At 47.4% G+C, this 12,156-nt stretch overlaps 1 protein-coding gene across 2 annotated transcripts in view; it reads left to right on the top strand.

The window, feature by feature from the left end:
* The window catches only part of KANSL3 (KAT8 regulatory NSL complex subunit 3), a gene marked incomplete at both ends in the record, with an annotated part of 39,828 nt that extends 30,145 nt beyond the window's left edge, over positions 1-9,683 (top strand). Inside the window, 7 exons of one of the 2 annotated variants that reach the window (XM_079720422.1) lie at positions 1,241-1,432; positions 1,897-1,981; positions 2,276-2,406; positions 3,297-3,406; positions 3,808-4,030; positions 4,375-4,508; positions 9,663-9,683. In XM_079720422.1, coding sequence (XP_079576548.1) covers positions 1,241-1,432; positions 1,897-1,981; positions 2,276-2,406; positions 3,297-3,406; positions 3,808-4,030; positions 4,375-4,508; positions 9,663-9,683 — 896 coding nt within the window. The remainder of the gene's footprint in view (positions 1-1,240; positions 1,433-1,896; positions 1,982-2,275; positions 2,407-3,296; positions 3,407-3,807; positions 4,031-4,374; positions 4,509-9,662) is intronic. The other variant, XM_079720423.1, reaches the window with a different exon arrangement.
* Between the last annotated feature and the right edge of the window lie 2,473 nt (positions 9,684-12,156).

The raw sequence follows: 12,156 nt of genomic DNA, 5'->3' as shown, positions 1-12,156 counted from the left end.
AGTCTTTGCTTTTCCCCCGTCTTTCTGTTTGCCTCTCTTGGGGGTTTTCTCCTTTAATCTCTTATTGTGGCTCTTGGCTCTGCTTCTCCTGTGTGTGCCTATAGGCCAGTGCCTGTGAGCCTGAATTTCCCTGTGTTTTTCTCCCTGCCTCTGGTTTCCTGCTTCCATCCTGGCCTCTGCAAGCACTTACCAAGCATAAACCTGTAACTCCTTTCCCTTCCTCCGTCCTTCCTATTCTGATTTTAGTCGATGCAGTCCTTCCTTTCAGCTGGTTGTGGCCTGACTGTGGTCTGGAGTAGCTCCCTGGGGCCCCATGGCAGCCCCCCCGCCTCCCATTGCTCGTGTGACTCCTGCCTTTCCGCCCCTGATAGCCTGTGCTAAGAAGAAGGACCGGGGTGGGCTTCTAGGTTTGAAGAGGAGGGGATCCATGAGGAGACCCGAAGGATAACTTCAGAGTCGGGGAGGCTTGGCCACGTGCAGGATGAGTCTGTCTGATGCAGTGGAGGGGGAAGCCCATGTGTGAACAGGTGGCCTTTCTCTGTACTAGTACAAATGACCTGGGGGCTAGCTTGTGACATGGGCCACTGTTGCCCTGTTACCTCTGGGCAGGAACTGTAAAGTTGTCTCAGCTGAGAGAACCTGCCTAGGAGTTACTGAAAGCCAGCCTCAAGTCCTGGTGATGACCCTTCCCACTGTCCCCATTTGGCAAGCAAACCCTCAACCTTGGGCTCTGAGGGCAGGGTGGGACTCAGAGCTTTGAGGAAGTCTCCCTCGTAGGGAGGACTGGGTAGCCTGCTCCTCTGTTGCTTCTCCAGAAACTGTTTGCTGCCCTCCAGCTGTGTGATGTGGGAAGGGCATGAGAATTGCCACATTCTTTGAGTCTGGGAAGCCCTGCTGAGGTCCACTGTGGTGAGTCCTCTATTGTTTGATTGGCCTTTGCCAGGCAGGGTCAGGATGTCTTCTCCTTTCTTTTTGTTTCCACCAACTCAGAGCCCCTTCCTTCCAACTCCAGGGCAGGGTAAGGGAAGGGGATGGAGCCATCTTCTGAGAGGGCCAAGGTGGAGTTGCACCGTAGGTGGGCCCGAGTGAGGCAGGACTGAAGCATTGGCATTCTCCTTGCTCGTGTTGGGATGGTTCTTCCTGGTGTTCCCACACAGCCATGCCAGTGCTGGTACTGGCTGTCAGTATCTGTCGGGCTATTTTGGATTGTGGAGAATTTCACCGCAGCTCCATTTCTTAGTTCCTGTTTCATCAGAACAAACGGAGGAAGCCGAGAAAGAGGATCTCAGGGTCCAGCTGAAGCGGCACCATCCCTCCAGTCCTCTTCCTGGCAGTAAGACCTCCAAGCGGCCGAAGATCAAGGTGTCCCTTATCTCCCAAGGGGACACAGCTGGAGGGCCTTGTACTCCTTCCCAAGGAGGAGCTCCAGAAGGTGAGTTTCTCTTGGCCTCTTTAAATAAACACTGACAGAACTGTCCCAGGCACACAGTATTGCCCTCTTGGTGGCTACTTGCTGGGCGGCTCAGCCTCGCCCTCAGCACAACAGGCGCCCGGAGAAGACAGCAAAGGTTGCACGTGGGGGGAAAGAGGGCAGCAACCTCATCTGAACTAGGATCAGGGAGGCCGAACGAGGATCCGAGGAAGCTGTGGGGTCGTTCAAAGCATCATACATTTTGTTCTTCTTTGGTTTCAATTAAAGATCATAAAATATTCCAGAAGGTTGAGAAAGTAGAAGGAAAAAATCATCCCAACTCTTCCTATTCTAATGTAGTTATCCTTCATTTTTCATCTTCCAGTCTTTTCCAAAATATCTTGGATTTAGCCTGGCCTCTGGAACCCTGAAAGGTCAGGACCAAACAGGACTGACCAGTGGCCTTGGGGTTTTCTGTTTTGCAGCCGCAGGAGGGAAGCCCATCACCATGACACTGGGGCAACCTTCCGCAGGGGCCAAGGAGCTCACAGGGCTTCTCACCACAACCAAGTGAGTCTGCCTCCCGGTCTGTCTGTTCCCTTCTTTCTCTTCACCTTTTCTCTGGTCCACTGAGTGCTTACTTAAAATTTACAAAGAGTCCTGTAGCTCTTGCTTCAAGGCCTGAAGTCTCTCCTTGAGGCCTGACTTTTTTAGAAAGACTAAAGGCTGGATTCAGAAAGTGGGATGAAGAAACCGAAGTTCTAGCCTTGTGTCCATTGCTGAAAGCCTTGCTGGGCCCCATTCTAGACCTTCCCTGTGTTGGCAGGGACCTTTAGATAATGGAGCTCTTACCTTTGTCTCCAGGTCAAGTGCTGCTGAAGGGGGAGTCTCAGCCAGCCCGGCGTCCTCAGTGGTCTCTAGCAGCACTGCTCCCAGTGCCTTGCACACACTCCAGAGCCGCCTGGTGGCCACCTCTCCTGGCAGCTCCCTCCCAGGTATCTGGTAGCTCAGCGTTCCCTGCCTCCCAGCGAAGTCTGTTTAGGCTGCTGCTGGAGGGTGGTCCTGGGAGTAAGCCTTGGGGAGCTAGATCTGGAGGAGGATGCTCTGGGTCTCAGGCTTGTTGTAGAGGCTTGGCATGGAGTTGGCATTAGCTTTGAGGTAGAGGAGTTTGGGGCCTTAATATCTGCAGTGAGTAAATGTCCCAATCTGCAGGTAATGCCTCCTGTACTACAAGGAGAAGAAATAGCTGGTGGGAAATGTATGTACTGGTTTCATTTTGGTGTTTTTAAACACATCTGGTTGAATAAAACTGGAAATGGTGCTGTACTGGGCATTAGCAAGATGAGACATTTTTCTGCCTATGCTTGTCTCCTCACTTTCTCCACCCTCACCCTACACTGAAAGGCTAGTTGCCTGAGCCCAGCAGGGCCAAGGCACTGCAGATGCCCTGATCCTTCAAGAGGACCTTCCTCTTTGCTTTGAGGCCACTGGGCTCTGTGTAAAGTGAAGTGTAAGTCAGGTGTTCAGGATTCTTTTGGCTTAAAAAGTCCTTCCTCTTCCCTGGGAAGGTGGGATAGATTTCTGAAAAGTGGGATTCATGTTCTCCTTGGTTTTCCTAAAACTGTCCAAAATTTAGGACAGGTGGTTTGGAGCAGGTTGTGGTGTGCAGAATGAATCCAAGGCAGTGTGTCAGGAATGGTACCTTTCCTCATGTGGGCGTACAGCGTGCGTGTTTGGGGAGCCCTTCTGGCATCTTTCTGAGAGCACTGGGAATGTCCGAGGGAAAGAGCGTTGGTGTTTCAGTTGATTATTGCGGGTGGACAGGCACAGCTGCTCGTGGAAAAGTGACTGCGCCTGTGCTGATGTCTGCTGTATCCTCTCCTAGGGGCCGCATCAGCCAGCAGCCTCCTCCAAGGCCTCAGCTTCAGCTTGCAGGATATCAGCAGCAAGACCTCTGGCCTCCCAGCAAACCCCTCTCCTGGGCCAGCCCCACAGGTGCACATCTGCCTTCCACTGGGCTGGGCAGGTGTGGGAGGAGGCCTCCTCAGCTTAGTTGGTTTTGGCAGGGACGCTGGGTCAAGGAGAAATAGCCTTCTAGCTTCATGGCTGGGAACTACCAAAGGTTAAGGCTCCACCACTTACTAAGTGACCTTGGGCAAGTTTCTCGATCTCTCTGTATCTTTGTTTTCTTGTTTGTAAAATGAGGGTAATGATAGTACCTCCCTCACAGAGCTGTTTTGAGGATTAAAGAAGGTAATATATGGAAAATACCTGGCAGAGTACCTTGCATGTGGTAGGCACTGAATACATGGTAGCCGTTAACAGTATGGGCCCTCCACACTCGACCGTTGCTGTTGGCAACAGCTTCTGATCACCTGGGCTTGTGTGTCCCACAGGCCACCAGTGTGAAGTTGCCCACCCCCATGCAGAGCCTGGGTGCCATCACCACGGGCACCAGCACCATTGTCCGTACCATTCCTGTGGCCACCACTCTCTCCTCCTTGGGTGCCACTCCTGGTGGGAAACCCACAGCCATCCACCAGCTGCTGACCAATGGGGGCCTCGCCAAGTTGGCAAGCAGCCTTCCTGGCCTGGCTCAGATCTCTAACCAAGCCTCAGGTGAGTCTCATGAGAACCGTGGGGACTCCCAGATATGGGATCTTCCCCCAAGACCTTCCTATCATGGTCAAGGTATGATGTTGAACCCAACCCCACAGGGTCCTGGCCTTTGCCCTCAGGGATTCAGCTGTGTGGGTCCATCCCCCAGAGAGGTTGAGAGAACACAGGCTATTCCTATTGCCTTTCAGACTGACTGATAGGGCATAGATGACCCAGCTGGGGAGGAGGAAGCAGAGGCGGGAGGCTGATGGGGGTATGTTACATGGGGAGGAAACTCTCCAGGAAAGGGAAGTGGAGGCTGTGACAAAAAAGCCTACTCCTCTCTCTGTCTGTCTCTCTCTCAGGCTTGAAGGTCCCCACCACCATCACTCTGACACTACGTGGCCAGCCCAGCCGAATCACCACACTGAGCCCCATGGGCTCAGGAGCTGCCCCATCAGAAGAGCCCACCTCCCAGGTGCTGCCCTCCAGCTCACAGGTGAGTCTGCCTGGGAAGACGGAGGACACAGCCTCCAATATTGGGAAGCGTGGGGCCGGCTGGCTGATTGGAGGAGCTGGACTTGTAGGCAGACCAGATGCACATCCACATTCAGAGTTTGTAGCTTTGTTGTTGTGTTTTGTTTTTGTTTTTTGCGGTACACGGGCCTCTCACTGTTGTGGCCTCTCCCGTCGCGGAGCACAGGCTCCAGACGCGCAGGCTCAGCGGCCATGGCTCACGGGCCCAGCCGCTCCGCGGCATGTGGGATCTTCCCGGACCAGGGCACGAACCCGTGTCCCCTGCATCGGCAGGCGGACTCCCAACCACTGCGCCACCAAGGAAGCCCTGTTTTTGTTTTTTAATTGAAGTCTAGTTGATTTACAGTGTTGTGTTAGTTTCAGGTGTACAGCACAGTTATTCAGTTATATATATTATTTTTCGGATTCTTTTGCCTCATAGGTTGTTATAAAATATTGTGTGTAGTTCCCTGTGCTATACAGTAGGTCCTTGTTGGTTGGAGTTTATAGCTTTGTGACTGAGCAAGTCATGGACCTCTTTGAGTCTCCTTTTCTGTAATGCTCCCTGGATTGTTGTGAGGATTAAATATGTAAATATGTTCAGTGACTATTTAATGTTTCTTTTTTCTTCCCCTCTCCATCGTTTTCTCCTCTCATTCTTGGTTTCATCATTCAGAGGTTGGGTAGAGGCGAATTGGCTAATACTCCTTCTTTGACCAACAACTTTCCAGCATTGTGCCGTTCCAGATCTTTGCGTTCATCGCTGTCTTTTCAGGGTACAGTTAGGTTTTTAGAGCTCTTACCCGGGAAGTAAGTCACCATCGATTTCTCTTAGCTGATCTAATTTCCATTATGACCTTTTCAAGTAAAATGTTTCTAATCTTAAACGGTGATCTGAGAGCCACCCAAACATCAGAGGTTAAAGAAAAAAATAGTTTGAGTCCAGTAGTGCATGTGCTTTCCTTCAGTGTCCACTTTTCAGCAGAGGCCTCCTGCCCGGGGCCCGGTGCTGTGCAGGCTGCCCTGACTGAGGGCCTGGCCCTGTGCCCTCACTCCCACCACACCAGCCCTGCCCGGGAGCTGGGCGCCTGTCCCTTCCCCGCTGTTTCAGGAGCTCTTCTGCCTCGTCCTCTGTAGGGGAAGATACTGCACAGAGGTTGTTCCCTGGCAATCACGGGGATCGTAGCTACCCTTCCCTGCCTTTGTGCAGAGAGGCGGAGGTGTTTTTATTTACTTTATCCCCTATTTTTTAAATTACAAAAGCAATCACTTATTTTAAATAACACAAACATTACAGAAATAATATAATTTAGAAAATGAAAATTTCCCATGATACCACTCCCAGAGATAATATCCCCTTGTTGGTAGCTTGCTATGCATTCTTCTAGATTCTTCTTTCTATACAAAGTACTTTTTATTTTATTTTTTTGACAAAAATTGGATCACAGAGTATGGCTGTTTGGTAACTAGCCCTTTTGTACAAAACACGTTATGACATGTTTCCCTGTTCCTTACATAGAGACCTATCTATTGCTTGTCAGTAGCTGCCTAGTATTTCACTGGGTGGATGTACAAAAACGTATTTCATCAGCTCCTGTTAGAGGGCTGGGTTATATTTTGGTTTTTGATATTGTAAATAATGGTACAGTGAATACCCTTGTTCATGATTTTTGTGTACCTCTGGGAGATTTCTACAGGTTAGAGACCAGTAAGTGGAGGGTCTGTGCATCTAACATCTGGCTAGCTGCTGACTAATTGCCCTTCAGAAGGTTTGCTCATTTACAGTTCAGGCCACAGTGATGAGAGTATCTATTTTCCTAAGCCTTTGTCAGTTGTGGAAATCAGTATTTTTAATTTTATTAATTTGATAGGTGAAAAATGAAATTGTTTTAACGTGTATTTTCTTGATTACTTATGAGGTTGTGTGTCTTCTTTTATGAATTGCTTGTCATATCCTGTATCTATTTAATTCATAGCAGTTGTATATATGCAGGTGTTAATTCTTTATTATACAAATTGCATATATTTTATTCCAGTTAATTGTTTATTTTTTTTCCTCTCTGTTGAAGTATTAAGTGCTTGTCTTTTAAGTTTTGTTTCTGGATCTTTTATCAAACAGGCATTAAAAATTTTTATGTAGTAAAATCTTCAAATTCTTCCCTTTATGGCTCCAAAGTTTTGGGTCTTAAGAAAGCTCTTCCCATTGCAAGACTATAATCTTATTGTGTTTTTAAAAGATTTTATTTTTAAAACTGTGGTAAAATTTACTTACATACAATTTACCATTTTACCCTTTTCTAGGCTTACAGTTCAGTGTCATTAAATGTATTCACATTGTTGTGCAGCCATCACCACCATGCACCTCCAGAACTTTCCCATCATCCCATACTGAAACTCTGTTTTGTGTTTTCTTATATTGCTTTTGTTCATCTGCTTACCTTTAGTTGTTCAGTCCACCTTCAGTTTATTTTTTTATGCTAAGTGAGGTAAGGATCTAACTTTATTGATGAGTTCATTCATCCTTCCTCTATTCATTTGAAATCAGCTGCTCTCACATTCTAGATTACTGTACACACAGGGCATGTTCTGTACCCTTGACCTGTCTGTTTCTACACAAGCTTATTATTGTTTGATAATGCAGGTTCTCAAGTTAAGGAAGTATATCAATTATGTTTCTAGTTTGCTAAGATCTTTATTCTCTTCCTTTCTCTTGATAATGGGTTTTAAATTTTGTTCATTACCCTTTTGGAATCAAATGAACTGAATGAGTATAAACATTTCCTTTTAATCAGTTAAAATGATGAATTACTTTCAAAGATTTCCTAATATCGAACCGTCTAAATTCCAGATTCAGTACTTGTTCAGTATGTCCTATTCTGTTTGTTTTGCACATACCTAAATTTATTGTGCATGTTTAGGAAACAAAACTCCATCAAAGGAGAACAAAAGAGAAAAAGAAAGAAGCAAAGTGCTTCAGAGGAAAAAAGCATGTCTAGTCTTGATTTGCTTTTATTTTACTTAGGATTTTGACCTCTATGTTTATTAGTAAGATTAGCCTATAGTCGTCTTCCTCTCCACCCTTGCTTTTTTGTGTGTATCCTTTCTTTGTCCAGTTGTAGAAAAGAGATAATTCTATCCTTATAGAATGAGATGGGAAACAATTTTTTCTCATATTCCAAAACATTTATATAGCACAGAAATTAACAGTTTCTTGATGGTTTGACGGAAATGACCTATAAAGCCATTTGGGCCTATTTTCAGGCAGTCTTATCCTTTGCTGGTGCCACATTTGAGGCACAGCTAGAACACAGATGCCCACCATGGGTTTCTCCTCCTCTCTTAGGTGGTCCTCTTCAGCTTGCTCTGGCCGGGGGGAGCTAGTTAGAGTTGAGAAGAGTAGAGGTCATTGAGAATCCTTTTCCATGGCTAAATTGAAGTACAGAATAAAGATCAAAATCTGACTTCTACCTGATGGTATTAACTTGAGAGCTCAGTTTTTATCTCAGTAGAATGGGTGTATAAAATTAGTAGGAGGGTTCTAGTGGTGATTGTTTTCTTTTAGACAGAGGAGGTGTTACTAGATTAAGACTTGCTGACTCAAAAGCATCTAACAGTAACCTCAGTGTTCAGACTGCTAGACAGTGTGATATCAGGGAAAGTATAGGCCCTCTGTCTTCAGCTAGCTGTGTGATCCTGGGAAAATCACCTGACTTCTCTGGGCATTTTCTGAGTCTAGTGAGGAGGTTGGCATAAGTCAGTGATTGTTGTGGTGGTGAGGTAGTAGGGGCTGTCTCAGAATGTCCTCAGGTGCTGGGAATATGCATTTTTAAAGGTTGAGAAACAAACCACCCATTTTTGATATTTATAAGACACCTGGAAATTTGAACACTGACTGGATAATTGTTGATATTAAGGAATTGTTAACCTTTTTAATGTGTGATAATGGTTGTAAGTTTGAAAAATAACCTTTTTTAAAATTTTGGGTTATATACTGTAATATTTATGGAGAAAATGAATTTAAAATGAAAAAAGGTTGTAAACACTGGCTAGACTTCTCTAAGTTCTTTGCAGGCACTTAATTATGTGTTTTGTTTCTGGCGGTGATGAATATTTACTGTGTGTTTCCTTTATGGAACTGGACCATTATGTACACCCTACAGCTGAGAAGCTGCAGGAGGAAGGGGAGAGACAGAGACTGTGTTGTGCCCTGCAGCGGGGTCCTGGGAATGGACTCCTTGACTGTGATCACAAGGTTTTTCTCCTCTCTGGCCACACAGTGCCCTTGTCAGGCTGGCAGGCAGCCTCTAGCTGCTCCTGCAGCAGCCCCGGGCGAGTGGGCTCACTCTGGAGACCTCCTGGTCAGGATGGAGTGCTCATCTGTGCACAGCCCACCTTTGGGCAGGGTGAGCAGATGGGAGGCGGATACTTTCCAGTTTTGATTGTCAAACGCTTCTTCATTCCTCCTCTCCTGTGTCTTCCATCTTCCCCCCTTTATTGTATCCTCAGAGACCTCTTAGGAGTTTTCCAAAGGTGAAATCTAGAGAGGTGGGGAAAACCTTTGTGAAGAAAGGCCAACTCTCTCTACCTTGCTTCCTTCTTCCTAAGCTGCAGGGCTCAACAATCCATGGCATCTTCCACAGCACTTAAAAAATACAAGACCTGAAACAATGATATTGTCAGTACAGTCATGGAAAACTTCGCCTCAGCTCTATCACCCTTAATGATTCACCTATTTCCTTTTTCCTGAATTCTTTTCTTGTTCTTATACATAATAATAAGAGCTAATGTTTGTGGTTGAACACAGACTGTAGGTGCTTTATGCAGTTTGTCTCATTTAATCTCACAACAACCCTGGGGAGGAGGTGCTGTCTTCTCTGTCTCACAGAGGGGGGAAAGGAGGCTCAGAGAGTGTAAGTCACTTGCCCTAAAAAGTAGCAGAGGTGGGTCTCTACCTCCAGAGTTCATGTTCTATTCATCACTTGGCTGCTAGAACACATATCCTTGTGCATCCAGCTTTTTCCCTGTTGAGCAGCATTTCTTCAGAATAAATTCTCAGGAGTGGGATATTGGGTCAGAGGGTCTGTATGTGTTAACCTGGCAAACTTCTGACCCTTGTTCCCTACCTCTCCTGCCACAGCGCCTGCCTCCAGCGCCCTGAAGATGCCATGCGATATGTCCTCCTTTACCAGGTTGGTGACGGCTGCTACACGGTGAGGCCTGGCACATATGCTATCCTACTGAGCTGTACACTTGTCTGAAGACCTCTTTAAGACAGTCATTTTTGCCTCTCGGCCAGCTGTCTTCAGGGTTGGGCCTCTGGGTCTTATGTAACCATTAGACAAGGTGATATGGCTCCAGCAGCAGGGGCCTTGTCCTTTAGCGTCTGCAGGTCTGGTTTCCAGAATCTCCAGGTCCTCAGCAGATCTGGCCGTGTATGGATTGGAGGCACTTCTTCCCCAGCATTAGCTGTAACTTGACCCAAGTAGCAGTGTTGGACTGCTCACTGCATTTTAATAAAGGAGCTCCTCTTCGAAGTCTGTACTGCCCCGTGCCAAGTTGGGAGGAGACGTCCATGTGGTGTGGGGCTGCACGAGTTGGGACTGAGAGCCCTATGCTGAGGACCGGGATCATCCTGGCCCACTGGTCAGTGGTTCAGTGCCAGAAGGGCTTGTTTTGTACATCACTGTTGCCTTCACCAAGCAGCCATGGGAGAGTGCCCCCCATGCAGCTCCCTCCTTAGGAGCCACATTGGATACTGAGTACCTGCTGACACCTGGGAACTCCTCATTTCAAACCCACGATAGGGCACAGAGAACTGGGCTGTCATCTTTCAGTCCCTTTGGCCACCTATAGATCTTGGGACCAGCCGTCGCCAGGAGGTGAAAGCTGGCTTCTTTCTTTTTTCCATCATGCTTTGGGCAGTTCTTGTATCCAGAAAGCCTGCGGGTCCAGAAAGGCTGAAGAAGAGGACGGAAACAGCAGATGAAGTGGCTTGAAGGACATGTCAGTGGTGAAAACGATTTGGGCTTGAGGCTTTGCATCTGGTACCTAAGGAGCCATTGATTCAACTGGAGATGAGAAGAATTTGCCAAGCCAGAGGAGAGAAACCTCAGCCCCTGAAATTTCTGTCTCCAGTGCTTGGAAGTGGAACAGGGATAACTGCTAAGTTAACATCTTGGCCATCCCATGAAGCTCAGGCATCAGGATGACGAAGGCCATGCTTCAGTGTTTCTGTTTCAGCTCTGTGCAACTTTTCGTCTTCTTGCTTAGAAGTGGGAAAATTATTGGTATTGACTCTGCTGTGCAGGGCTCTTGGTACCAGCCTGAGCCCTGGAGGTGGAGGTCCCTGGAGAAATGATCACTGAAGATGGAGCTGTGAGCCCCTCCTTACCTCCTCACAAGACTTGTGTGCAAAAAGTATTTTAGATTTGGCTGACAACCTATCCTCCAGAGCAGGCTCCTTTCCCTTCCATGCTCTAGAATGTTTCCAGCCAAGGCGATAAATAAGGCAACCCAGATATAACTCTTCAGTATCTGTACTGAAGGCAGGGAGGGCCCACAGCGTGCCGTGGCTGGACTTGTGGTCCAGGGTCTTGACCCTTACAGTGCATCGTATATCCCAACCAGGCCACCTGCATTCAACCCAGGAGCCTCACCTCCAGTATGAGTGGCAGCCAGGAGGGAGTACACAGTGTGCAGGAGTCTCAGACAAGGCCGTTTGGGGTGGTACAGGCAGGACCAGGGGAGTGTACATGATAGGAGAGGAGTGGGCAGATTATACACCGTACCCTTCCTCCCCAACCTCCTGCAGAGCTGGTCTCAGCAGTGATTCACACAGAATTAGGCTGCGTCCCTGTACTAGCTGGCAGGTAACTGCTTTCTGAAATTCAGGAGGCATTTAGTAAGTTTGAGGAAGATATGAAATCAGAAAGAGACATCCAGTGTCAGGTTTAATAACTTTACAGGTAGGATAGTAACACACCAATAGGGGTTGAGGACGGTGAAACTGTGAGACTATGTGAAGTTTCAGGAATCATTCAGGACAGAGGTTCCTGAACAGCCCATTCATGACTTAAGAGTGCAGTCTAGACAGCCCTGGAGGGGCTGCTCCTGAAAGATACTGGCCCTGTGTGTGCTGGGGCCAAAGGAGAAACTAACGCATCATCCCGCATTTGTGGAAATCCTAGTATGCTTCCCATGGATGATTTCCTGAGGCTTGGGTTGTACACCTTAAAGAATGCCAAAACGAGAAGGGAAGTTGTAAGAACACTGATTCTTCTGCACCCTGGAGGGACAGGCTAAAGGAGGAAGTGGTTGAAGTCTATACAGTCATGTTCCCCAGTTCCATACTTCTCCAACCACACTTCTTGACGTGTAAAAGGAAGCTTTCCTCTGCCTGTCATGTAGCAAACCTGGAGTCCGTAACCTCAGAAGGTGATACGACTGGCCGAAAGTGTAGAAGGATCAAGAGGGCTTTAGTTGATTTCTTGGGTGACATGCATGTTGATGCCGTATGGAAGATGTCCTTGTTTTGAGAAGAGGTCACTGATGGAGGAAGACCTTTCTGTCCTTGGCTGTACCACTAGAACCGTCTTGGGCTGGATGGGTTATAGAACTGAGCTGCTGTGACG

Source organism: Hyperoodon ampullatus (genome assembly GCF_949752795.1).
Source record: "Hyperoodon ampullatus genome assembly, chromosome: 15".
NCBI lineage: Eukaryota > Metazoa > Chordata > Mammalia > Artiodactyla > Ziphiidae > Hyperoodon > Hyperoodon ampullatus.
The sequence above is the reverse complement of the archived record's forward strand: the minus strand, read 5'-3'. Positions and strand labels throughout refer to the sequence as shown.